Raw genomic sequence first — 13,308 nt, forward strand, 5'->3', positions numbered from 1 at the left:
ACGTTGACTGCACACCTCAATTCTTTTTTTATTCCTCGCTTATCCCGTATGGAGAACTGCCTTTCAGAAGCTGTTGCATCTCACTCTTCCATCCAGGATTGCAAGCAAGCAGTTCACCGCCATCTCGTCATCCCAATTCTGACCGGTTATCTTTAATACCCCCATTAACCTTTCTTAACCCAACCACCCTATCTGCAGGTTGGAGTTTCATTTCTCCTTTATCCCCTCTATTTGTTTGCCCATTCCATTACTTATTGTGTGCAAGAGTTGCCCTCGTGCCCCCTTCTTATTTCATACCTTTGATTACGTTGATCTTCCATAAGCCTCAATCTTGGAGAAAAAAAAAATATATATATATATATATATTTATATTTATATATATATATATATATATATATATATATATATATATATATATATATATATATATATAATTATATATATAGAAAACTTACATAAAGCACTTCCAATAAAGTGTAAGCAACATATACAATTATTCGCAAATTTAGTTTGTAATGTTATTTTAAGCACATATTTTTATTTTTAGATTGAGTGAACGCAGATGAGAGGCTTGTGAAAAATTATTGCTCGAAGTAACAAAAAGTCAGCTAAATAATTCAAACTGTTACCTGTTTGCACGTTTTTGGTGCAGCAATTGTATTCAAGAGATCTACAAAGCGAGTTATTTTACATTTTAACATTGTTCAACATTGTTTAACATCAACATTCATCATCATCGTTCATCGTTCATCATCAACATTGTTAGCAGGAAATTGAACAAGAATAATTGTTTGCCTTGGAACATTTCACACTCATTCTTCTTAAATGCACTGAAACATGGGGAACTTCCCCCGCCCCCTCGCAGCCCACCAAACCAATAAACGGCATCCACAAGTAAATGGGCACAGAACTTAGCAACCGCACTGGTATCACACCAAAAATGAAGTTAATCAGTTCTTCATCCCTGTACACAACATTCCATCCTCCCACCCCCGTCGAAAAACCTTTCGCCCACAACCCTTGCCATAGCTAAGCGATACAACAACAACAACAACAACAACAGGCATTTTAAGGCCATTTTCCCTGCTAGAGCGGGGGTTTCTAGGTTTCCCTGCTGGAGCCTTGTGGGCCCAATGACAATCTTCTCCATTTTGCCCGATTGTCTGCATCTCCCCTTGTTAACCCCCTTGCCCGCATTTCTTCTTCGACCATCTTTAGCCAAGTCTTTCTCGGTCTTCCCCGTCCTCTACTTCCTTCTACATTCATTTCCATCACTCTTCTCAACCAGTCACTTTCATCCTTCCTCAACACATGACCAAACCATCTCAACCTGTTCCTCTTCACAGGATCAATCACAGGCTCTATTCCCATCATCTTTCGCAATTCATCATTTGTCTACCTCTCTCTCAACGATACTCCGCACATCCACCGAACCATTCGCATTTCCACCCTTTCCAGCCTTCGTTGCTGCTCTATGTTCATTACCCATGTCTCGCTCCCATAAATCGTAACACTTCTCACACATGCAGCATACACCTTTCCCTTCGGCTTCAACGACACTCCCCTCCTCGTCAGCACGCCACTCAGTTCCCGAAACTTCTTCCATGCACATCTCACTCCAGCAACCGTTGCCGAGTCTGATCCACCTTCTCCATTCAGCATGTCTCCGAGGTAGCAAAATGTTTTCACACCTTCCAGCTTCATGCCATCTCCAAGATCCAACTCAACATTTCCTCCAACTCAACATAAGCTATGTGAATCAAAAAGCAAAACAAAAGAATAACTTCAGCTGCGGTGCATATATTCAAAGAAAAGAAAATCAAGAAAAGGGGTAAGTGGTGAAAAGCACTGTGACATTTTCAGATTTCAAAAAAAGAGATCTATTAAGAAAAAAGAAAAAAAGAGATTGATCACAAAAAAAAAGTCTCAGCACCTTCAATAAATGAATTTGCATCCTTTTCACCTGTTCAGTAACAGTTTCAAACTTTCACCAAAAGTTCACACTCCACATTTGTCCACATAATTCGATTTACTACAATGCAACTCAGTGCCCCTTTAACAGTGACTCGATTATCAGTAAATTGTGACAAAGTTTTGTTTAAATATTACAATGATTACTAAGTGCCTCCTCAAAAAATGAAATTATTTTGTATTCCGATTCAGGATGAGCAGCGAAGCTTAATTCGCATACAGAGAACCATCTAAATAAATAATACAACGGCATCTGTGGTTTACAATCTCCTTTTTCCTGCTCTGAGCGGTCACCAAAGTTCGTAGCTACTCGTATAATTAACAATGTCTTCCAATTCCGCTCATCTATCTATAATTCCAGTAATCTCTGTCTGTCTGTCTGTACGTTTGTTTGTTTGTCTGTGACCACTGTTTCTCGACAACTACCGGTCCGATATACTTGAAACTTGCCAGGTATATTGCTGGGGACCCGAGGATGTGCCTTTTCAAGGTTTCATATTAATCGGACAATTACTTACCGAGCTATGTCCAAAAAACGATTCAACCAATCAGAGAGCAGCGAACGATCGCGTGTGCCGAACGTGGAGGACACACTCTGCCTCGGATGGCACATTTGAGAGCGTATTCATTTATTTCACGTTTGCAAACTATGTTGGCGTTAAACTATGTTTTAAAACTAATAAAACCGAATTTGCGATTCATTCGCTTTCCTGCGCGTTTGTGCACGCGATGGCGATTTCTTTACCAAACTCCGGAAGCCGTTCGCTTTGGACCAAACCATTGCATGTAAATAGAGGGGGGGGGGGATTGTCACCGTACTCGCAAGCCGTTCGCTTTGGACCAAACCATTTCATGTAAATAGAGGGGGGGGATATAATTTTAGATATAGATATAGTACGGGCAATGCCCTAGTCTATCTATAATTCCAGTAATCTCTGTCTGTACGTTTGTTTGTCTGTGACCGCTGTTTCTCGACAACCACGGGTCCGATATACTTTTAACTTGCCAGGTATATTGCTGGGGACCCGAGGATGTGCCTTTTCACGGTTTCATATTAATCGGACAATTACTTACCGAGCTATGTCCAAAAAACGATTCAACCAATCAGAGAGCAGCGAACGATCGCGTGTGCCGGCGTTGCGAATGGACCAAACCATTCCATGTAAATAGAGGGGGGGGGGTTCTGTGGTCGTTGCGAATGGACGAAACCATTTCATGTAAATAGAGGGGGGGGATTGTCACTGTACTCGCAAGCCGTTCGCCGTTCGCTTTGGCGTTGCGAATGGACCAAACCATTTCATGTAAATAGAGGGGGGGGATATAATTTTAGATAGATATATAGTACGGGCATATATATAGTACGGGCATGCCCTAGTAACATCTAAATTTACGAACAACTCCTCCTTAATCTCCCATTCGCTTTGCCCATTCAAAAGTGTACTTTTGTCAAAGCGTTCGCCATGCTGGATGACGTCACCGGCATAATATGACTTTCCAGCACAACAGTCACGGCATTGTTGTTGTTGGCTTCTTGTCTACATTTACGCCATTCGTCATGGAATTTTGATATTCTATAGGGATGACAGGAAGGCCGAGAAGTATACTCACCTGTAGGCTGTCCAGCCAGAGTTTGAACCCCGACCCAGATATAAACTGCCATCCAGGTGTTTTACAGGCAGGGTGATTTACTCATGTCTGTGCCGTCCCTTTGACATTAAACTGGGTATCCCATCTGTCAGCATTCATTGGCGGATGTTAAATATCCCACGGTGTCCTTCGCGAAGAGTAAGCGAGCTATCGCCGGCACCATGGCCAAATTACAAATTCCTGCCCTAACCAGCAGAAGGCATTGATTGCATCAGCGGCATCGCCGTGCCCACAGCCAATGATGCTACCCCACAGTCAGTGCCACATATGAAGAAGAATATGTTATCTAGCCCTGCCATTCTATCAAATGTTATTCCATCCCATTACACAGCTTTGATGGGTATATCAGTATATCCACTAGTTCTGAATAAAATTAAGTATGGTACAAATGCAATTCTTAACCAGTACAGGCGGTGTTTGAAACTGTCCATCCACTGCTGTAAAAGCTTAAGAGTGCAGGAGACAAAATATGAAAAGTATCAAAACCAGCTATTACTTCTATACATCACTCTTTCATGCTATTACAGTGAAAATAAAAGTATAAACACAATTTTTGTGCCAGCTGTGAGAAACAAAACTAAAGAGCCTCATCAGTGTATCGTTTATTATTTAGACGACGCCATACTCATCTAAGCAATAAACAATTTATTACAAGCACACACAGAATAACAAAAGGCGCTTACAGTAAATACCTGACAGACAACATGACAGAAATAAGCATTGACTAAACAACGACCAACTCTAACAAAGGCAGGAGATAAATATAATCAACGGTCCAATGTGCCTCCTGGCAATCAGAAGCTGTATGATGTCACATGTGCAGCTGTGGAGGCGCTTATGCTGTTGCCAGAGCTCAGTAATACGAGCCTCGTACCATGCGACCGCTGGCTAAATAAATAGCACCGCAAAGTGGGCGTAACCCCTCAGCCCATGCATGGTGGAAACCAATTTCAAAATGGCTGCCGTGGCGGCCATATTGAAAATCGCAGCGCGCCCATTTTCGAAAGGAACCTCCTCCACTCAACCCCAACACACACTGCAAAAATGGATTTAATCGGACAAGCCGTTCTGCTTGACATTGACGGAAACCAATTTCAAGATGGCTGCCATGGCGGCCATATTTAAAATCGCAGCGCGCCCATGAACCTTCCTCAACTCAACCCCAACACACACTGAAAAAATGGATTTAATCGGACAAGCCGTTCTGCTCGAAATTGACAGAAACCATTTGCAAGATGGCTACCGTGGCGGCCATATTGAAAATCGCAGCACGCCCATTTTCGAAAGGAACCTTCCTCTACCCAACCCCAACACACACTGCAAAAATGAATTTAATCGGACAAGCCATTCTGCTCGAAATTGACGGAAACCAATTTCAAGATGGCTGCCGTGGCGGCCATATTGAAAATCGCAACGCGCCCATTTTCGAAAGCAACCTTCCTCTACTCAACTACAACACACACTGCAAAAATGGATTTAATCGGACAAGCCGTTCTCCTTGAAATTGATGGAAACCAAAAGTTGACGGAAGCCCGGACGACAATACCCCTTAGCCCAATTTGGGCTGAGGGGTGAAAACGGCCGCATGACCATGTGCATTACAGATGTGCAGGCTGGCTTGGCGGTGGGGGGGAGAGTCATCGACGGGTCACAAAAGACAATGGGCTCGCTGAGTGCAACTTCATTGGCATAAATTATTTTTGTGTCTCCGAGGAGGTGTATTGGTACGGTGCGAGGTTAATGCTATTGTACGCCTAAGATTCCATACGGAATGTATTGTTTGTAATACATGACTGTAATGTTTATTGAGACAAGAGTTTATTCTAAAAGTTCATTTCTGTAAAAGGTTAACATGCGAAAATGTTGAAGTGAAGTGTTCAACCCGTGTAGAAAGACTGCCAGGGTAGGAGAGATTATTTCTGATTACTTCCGGATACAGAATGGTCCATCAAGGCTTGTAGAGGCGAGGGACTTTCATGAATGTTCTCTCTCCGAGAATATATAAACGGGTAAGCGGATTGAGAAAAGAGAGTAAGAGTGGTCCTGAGTAATTTATGGATTGCTTTGCCATAGTTTTGTGACATCTTCAAAAACTACTTAAAAGTTCCATAACACCCTTTAAAAATATTTCTCCCTGTTCCGAATGAAACGTTGATCATAAATCTTTTTTCTATTTCACTCAAGATTACTCTTCACGACATGAAATGAAATTACACTGCATGGTCAAAAGTATGTGGACACCCAAACATCACACCCCTATGTGCTCGTCGAACATCTCATTCCAAAATCATGAGCATTCATATGGAGTTGATCCCCTTTTGCTGCTACAACAGCCTCCACTCTTCTGGGAAGAATATCCACTAGATGTTGTTACATTGCTGCGGGAATTTGCTTCCATTCAGCCACAAGAGCATTAGTGAGGTCGGTCACTGATGTTGGGCGATTAGGCCTGGCTCGCAATCGGCGTTCCAATTCATCCCAAAGGTGTTCGATGGGGTTGAGATCAGGGCTCTGTGCAGGCCAGTCAAGTTCTTCCACACCGATCTCGCCAAACAATTCCTGGATGGACCTCACTTTGTGCACAGGGGCATTATAATGCTGAAACAGGAAAGGGCCTTCCCCAAACTGTTGCCACAAAGTTGGAAGCACACAATCGTCTAGAATGTCATTGTATGCTGCAGCGTTAAGATTTCCCTTCACTGGAACTCAGGGGCCTAGCCTGAACCATGAAAGACAGCCCCAGACCATTATTCCTCCTCTATCACACTTTACAGTTGGCACTATGCATTTGGGCAGGTAGCGTTCTCCTGGCATCCGCCAACCCCAGATTCGTCCGTCGGACTGTGTGATTCACCACTCCAGAGAACGCGTTTCCACTGCTCCAGAGTCCAATGGCGGCGAGCTTTACACCACTCCAGCCGACGCTTGGCATTGCGCATGGTGATCTTCGGCTTGTGTGTGGCTGCTCGGCCATGAAAACCCATTTCATGAAGCTCCCGACGAACAGTCGTTGTGCTGACGTTGCTTCCAGAGGCAGTTTGGAACTCGGTGGTGAGTGTTGCAACCGAGGACAGGCGATTTTTATGCGCTACGCACTTCAGCACTCGCGGTCCCATTCTGTGAGCATGTGTGGCCTACTACTTCGCTGCAGAGCTGTTGTTGCTCCTAAACGTTTCCACTTCACAATAACAGCACTTACAGTTGACCGGGACAGCTCTAGCAGGGCAGAAATTTGACGAACTGACTTGATGGAAAGGTGGCATCCTATAACGGTGCCACGTTGAAAGTCACTGAGCTCTTCAGTACGGCCATTCTACTGCCAATGTTTGTCTATGGAGATTGCATGGCTGTGTGCTTGATTATATATACCTGTCAGCAATGGGTGTGGCTGAAACAGCCGAATCCACCAATGAGAAGGGGTGTCCGCATACTTTTGGTCATGTAGTGTATATCACGTCTACGTGATTAATTTTTCTAATTAATATTTAATCGAATTAAAAAGTGACAGCCATTGTTTGAAAGCCATTAGTGTTCAAAAGCTACAAATATTTATACTTAGCTCCCTTGTTTAAGCTAAATCATTGCTAAATAATTGCAAATGTATTCATTTATATTACAGGTTTGTCAACAGAATGTAATCCTAAATTACTCAATGAAGAAATCTCAAATAAAATCAAATATAATTCATCAGTAAAGTCAGATATATTTTACCAATCTACCCATTGTGCCTGCCATAAATATATTATCTTGCACTTGAACTGTAATTTAATAATCACATTCATCTCGTCAGTCTTGCTTCTTAATCCATCCTTCCTTACCATAAATCCCACTTAAAAACCTATCCTGTAATCCCACATTTTCTCTCCTGGTTTAGCAACCTATTCCTCCAATGTCTCTTCTTTTTCGTCTTCTTCTTCTTTTACAGTGATTTAAGGTTCATGGAGGAGTTTGTTCATACATCACATTCAGGTAAAGACATTCGTAGACAGCAGTGTACTTTTACTTGAATTACATGGACAATGGACAAACGTATGGCATATGGGATTTGAACCGGAGTTCCCCGCACCTTGTGTCAGAGGTTCAGATGGGAACACGAAGAGGCCAACCCAAACAAGCACATCTTCCTCATATCGATTTGCATTCTCCATTCTGTCACAAATATCTTAAATGTCTTTTATAATTTACAAAGGGAAAATGCCACAACGTGTCTGTCAAACACCTTGCTCATTTCAACATCCCTTACGTCTCACTTTCTCTCCTTATTTATTCACTCAGGTTCCTCCACAGTGTTCACTTTTGGAAGCAGATTCTTCTGTAGAAAGCAGGGCTCGGATATCGGAGGGAATCTTACCCTGGTCCATCGCTGAGCACCACTGCTTGTACTGTGTGCAGAGACAGTCATACGACACGATATGCATATTGCCTAATAGGTATTTTACAAAGGGAAACAAAGTATATAGACCACAAGTACCATGACTGTGTGGGTAAAACCATATAGCAAATTATTATCACGATGAAATTCCTTATTCCTGAAATTATTATTCCTTTCCTGAAAAGTATTTCCTCCAGGAAATTCTTTCCTGAATTTCCTAAAACGATTTGGAAGCCCATGGTAAAAATACCAAAATAGAAGAAACATAGGGGCAATACCCCTGGTGCTCACCTGGTAGCATAAACAGTATACTGCACTGACTAAAGGTATTTTAAACCAATTTCAATGGTTACTAGAAGACAGGGCAGCATGTAGAATCATATTAACATAATCATAAGACTTTAAACAAACAAACAAAATACCTATTTTGGGGGGCAAACCTCCCCCCTCCCCCCCCCCCCCCCCCACCTCTCAGACCCCAATTATTCCAATACCTTGAACAAACTTTGGTACATCACGGATGATGAAGGTTGTGGTAAAGTTTCATCGAAATTGTCTGTGTAGTTTCTGAGAAGAAAGCAAAGACCGATTTGGGGGGGCAAGCCCCTGTAGACCTCCAAAAGGGCAGATTTTTTTTAGTGCCGTGAACAAACTTTGGTACATCACGGGTGATGAAGGTTGTGGTGAAGGTTCATCGAAATAGTGTGTGTAGTTTCAGAGAAAAAAGCCAATTCCTTTTTTGGGGGGGTCAAACCTTGATCCACTTTGACCCCCTGTAGACCCCGATTTTATTTAATGCTATGAACAAACTTTCGTCACAACACAACAAATATCATTTGTACCAAGTTTAGTCACAATCCCATCAGCGGTTTCGGAGAGTTTCAAGTGTTTACGGACCGACTGACTGACTATGCGCCATCGCATAAGCTCACCTGAACTTCGTTCGAGGTGAGCTAATAATAAAAGGCAGCCTTTTATTCTTGCGCTGGATGAAGGAGCTACATTGAGGCAGTATTTTAATTTTCCCATATGTGTGAATTAATTTGAAGCAACTTTAACATAATTTATTGTCTCCGAGGAGCATGCCCATGTTTCAGGGGAGGACAGACAAACAGCATTAGCCTATTAAACAAACTGTATAGAGTAAGTATAGTGAAATTCCAAAATCATCACATTTCTTAACAGCAAATATATCACGGCATATTTCTTAGCAAATAATATACAGTATATATTTGAATTCTGGAGCGATCAAAGCAGCAGTCTGGTACCTTATACACCTCCCAGGTTCAATCGCTGGTCTGATTGAAAAAAATTGTCATTTTCATGTAGGTATGGATCAATTTGAAGAATCTTTTGCTGAAAAGGTTTTTCTCTCCGAGGAGCATTTTCGTGTTTCAGGGTGGGGCAGAGAGACAGACAGCATTGGCTATATATATATATATATATATATATATATATATATATATATATATATATATATATATATATATATATATATATATCTCTCTCTCTAAAAAAAATAATAATAATTTGAATTTTGAATTGAAATTTCATTTCCTGAAAGTTTTCTTTTAACATACCACGAATTTCTTCAGAATTTCATTTAATTAGGCCACATTGTCTTTGTAGGGTTTGTTTGTTTATCAAGTACAGTACTCCTTTTCATGATCCCTATCCACTGATAAATAAATAATAATTTTTCCCCATATAAATCCAGCCTCATTCACTGGAAGTTTGCCAGTCATACAACCATGCATGAAAGTAAACCAGTGTATGCTCGTATTACCGCCATTGATGCAGCGTCTTTTACACTGCCTTAATTAACACTTTAACCTTTTGTTTGTGTCCTTTATGACGTCCCTAAAACAGCAAGTTTCCTGGTTGGAATGATTTTCAATTTTGTTTGAGTGCCAGACATGTAGACAGACTAAAAAAAAAAATGAACATATGTCACCCACAGGGTGAACCGTATCTTGCCAAAATGTGAAAATTCCGTTTTTTCGTCATGACGTCATCAAATGACGTCATAGCGTCAAACTGTTTACAGATCTGGGAAGCACTCATCAAGGGCATTCATATGAGGTATTACTCGATATGGTACCTACGATTTCAAAATTTGACCTTGGGGTCAATAATTTTCGACCTCCAGCGCTAACCATGAAGGTCAAGGCCGATCGCCACCAAAAACTAATCAGCTGAGCGCCGGACCATATACTAGATTCCCATGAAGTTTGGAGACGATCCGATCAAAGTTACTCAAAAAATTAGTGTTTCGTCGACCTCCATGATTGACCACAAAGTGACCTTGACCTTTGACCTTGACCTTCAAAATTTTGTGTGCTGAAGGGTATCTCTATAGGACTCTGATATGCGAAGTTACAGGAGTTTCCAATAATAACTGTGGTCTACAGAGTGATCTAAACGTGAAAAAAAATGATTAACCACAAACAAAAAAACAAACAAACATACAAGCTGACTAATACATCTTGCAAAAACTTCGTTTTGGCAAGATAATGAACATATGTCACCCACAGGGTGAACCGTATCTTGCCAAAATGTGAAAATTCCGTTTTTTCGTCATGACGTCATCAAATGACGTCATAGCGTCAAACTGTTTACAGATCTGGGAAGCACTCATCAAGGGCATTCATATGAGGTATTACTCGATATGGTACCTACGATTTCAAAATTTGACCTTGGGGTCAATAATTTTCGACCTCCAGCGCTAACCATGAAGGTCAAGGCCGATCGCCACCAAAAACTAATCAGCTGAGCGCCGGACCATATACTAGATTCCCATGAAGTTTGGAGACGATCCGATCAAAGTTACTCAAAAAATTAGTGTTTCGTCGACCTCCATGATTGACCACAAAGTGACCTTGACCTTTGACCTTGACCTTCAAAATTTTGTGTGCTGAAGGGTATCTCTATAGGACTCTGATATGCGAAGTTACAGGAGTTTCCAATAATAACTGTGGTCTACAGAGTGATCTAAACGTGAAAAAAAATGATTAACCACAAACAAAAAAACAAACAAACATACAAGCTGACTAATACATCTTGCAAAAACTTCGTTTTGGCAAGATAAAAAAACACTTTCCTCCTCTGTGCATATGGGCGATCGGGATAAATTCCGTACAATTTGCTAAATTCAGAGCCAAAGCACTGCTAAGCTGCGGGTTCATGTTCCGATTAATGTTCAAAATATTCCATTCAATGGAAATCAAGTAGGTCCTTGATTTATAGACTGAAGTCTGTAAACAGACAGAGTGAACCAATTGATTAATCCAGCTTTGCGCTTCGCGCATGGCAGTAACAGTGGATTGAATCAACAGAACGTTGATCAGAGTATGCTAACTGCCAGGGGAAGGAAGAAGCTTCTCCTTGCTTCCCACGGCGGTCTACATATTTTGTGCACAAGTGGTGGGTGGGGGTTTGAAAAAACAACGAAGAAACTAAAAGGAAGGGTGGAGGATGGGTAAAATAGTTATTTGTCCAGCTATGATTAACCTCATAGCGCACCATCTAGCGCTACCTTGCAATCTACGGTCATGGCTTTCTTCAAGTTCTCCAACACATGCTGCTTCCATCTCCATAACTCACTCACTCAATCTCCAAAGATCATTGCTTATACAATTGTGGTCACCCACACCTGTATGCCCAGGTCACCCGCACCTGCATGCCCAGGTCACCCGCACCTGTATGCCCAGGTCACCCGCACCTGTATGCCCAGGTCACCCGCACCTGCATGCCCAGGTCACCCGCACCTGCATGCCCAGGTCACCCGCACCTGTATGCCCAGGTCACCCGCACCTGTATGCCCAGGTCACCCGCACCTGCATGCCCAGGTCACCCGCACCTGTATGCCCAGGTCACCCGCACCTGTATGCCCAGGTCACCCGCACCTGTATGCCCAGGTCACCCGCACCTGTATGCCCAGGTCACCCACACCTGTATGCCCAGGTCACCCACACACCCGCACCTGTATGCCCAGGTCACCCGCACCTGTATGCCCAGGTCACCCGCACCTGTATGCCCAGGTCACCCGCACCTGTATGCCCAGGTCACCCGCACCTGTATGCCCAGGTCACCCGCACCTGTATGCCCAGGTCACCCGCACCTGTATTACCAGGTTTATTACCAGGTATTACCAGGTCACCCACATCTGTGCAGACGAGGTCCACACACCTATATATCCCAGGTTCACCTGTGTATCCCAGATCCCCACACCCATGCGCCCCAGCTTACCCCTACATGTGTGCATCAGGTCCCTCTACAATCATCGGCGGATCAGAGTATGTACAGCTCCTTGTATATACAGGTCTCACCATTTCCAACTCCTCACGCAGAGCACAGATGGATCGTTCTTTAGCAGACACCATCTCCTCAAGACGTTGGTAGCGCTGTTTCTTGCGTGCCCGACACTCACGTGCACTTTGGCGGCTACGCTCCAGTTTTGCTTTCAAATCGATTTTAACAGGCTTGCGTCCACGTTTTCCAGGTTTCTTTACTTTCCCCCCAGCACCTCCTCCCGATGCAACACCCTGAGAAAAATATCAACAGATGCAAAACATGTAAAAAAAACAAACAAAAAAAACAGGAAAATATCCCTGATATCGTCACGTGTCTGCTGGACATTACGCAATAGTTTTATTTCTCTGCAAGTACTGTACTGTGCATGTCAGATATTGTAACCATGGAAACGAGGCTTGTTGTTGTTTTGAGCATGTCGCGTGACCGTATTCATTCTAGAGCAATTAACTGTCCTGATCATCGACAAGTACAATTGATGTGTCCAAGGTTCACCACGGGATCTTTTATATCCAATGACCGCAGACAGACCGACAGAGCAATGCCAATAGACTTATCGTTCCCTCGGACGGAAGGCTTGTATCCCCGACATAGCACCCGCATCGCGTGGAAAACTGAAGGGTGAAGGTCTCGCAGTCAGATCCGAGGAAGAACAAACAACTCAAGAGAGAATGAAACAAGGGCTTATCGGTGTGTGAACTATCTACCTTTGTTTCATCCATCTAGCTAGGCCGAGGCCGCCAATGGAGAACACCAAGGAAACAAAATGAGCAACGTTCCGGAACCAAAACACTGACGTCATGTGTTGGTCCACTGATTGCAAGGTCTCGATAAATTTTAATAACGTGATTCGTGATCGTGTGGCGTCGCACATTAAAGCCTTGTTTCTCAAGCTTTTCACTGGACGAAAATAAGTAGAGAAAAAAAAAATGTATTTTTGTTACTATACACCGCCTAACGACTTCCGAGTAATAGCTTCAGTTTTAATCATTAATTTTATTTGATGG

At 42.7% G+C, this 13,308-nt stretch overlaps 1 protein-coding gene across 4 annotated transcripts; it reads right to left on the minus strand.

The window, feature by feature from the left end:
• Window positions 1-632: 632 nt before the first annotated feature.
• CREBL2 (cAMP responsive element binding protein like 2) lies at window positions 633-13,106 on the minus strand. Of its 4 annotated transcripts, none has more exons than XM_078781648.1 (4): window positions 13,009-13,106; window positions 12,319-12,534; window positions 7,862-8,000; window positions 633-1,750 (listed from the first exon to the last, which is right to left on the minus strand). In XM_078781648.1, exons 1-3 carry the CDS (start codon window positions 13,021-13,023, stop codon window positions 7,890-7,892), a joined length of 342 nt encoding a protein of 113 aa, XP_078637774.1. In that variant the 5' UTR covers window positions 13,024-13,106; the 3' UTR covers window positions 633-1,750; window positions 7,862-7,889. The 4 variants fall into 4 exon arrangements, with proteins under 4 accessions (XP_078637774.1, XP_067955260.1, XP_067955261.1 ...); XM_068099159.2 differs by lacking the exon at window positions 13,009-13,106 and adding an exon at window positions 12,797-13,002; XM_068099160.2 differs by lacking the exon at window positions 633-1,750 and having other exon boundaries at window positions 4,205-8,000.
• Between the last annotated feature and the right edge of the window lie 202 nt (window positions 13,107-13,308).

Source organism: Myxine glutinosa, chromosome 7, assembly GCF_964187855.1.
Source record: "Myxine glutinosa chromosome 7, kmMyxGlut1.1, whole genome shotgun sequence".
Classification (NCBI taxonomy): domain Eukaryota; kingdom Metazoa; phylum Chordata; class Myxini; order Myxiniformes; family Myxinidae; genus Myxine; species Myxine glutinosa.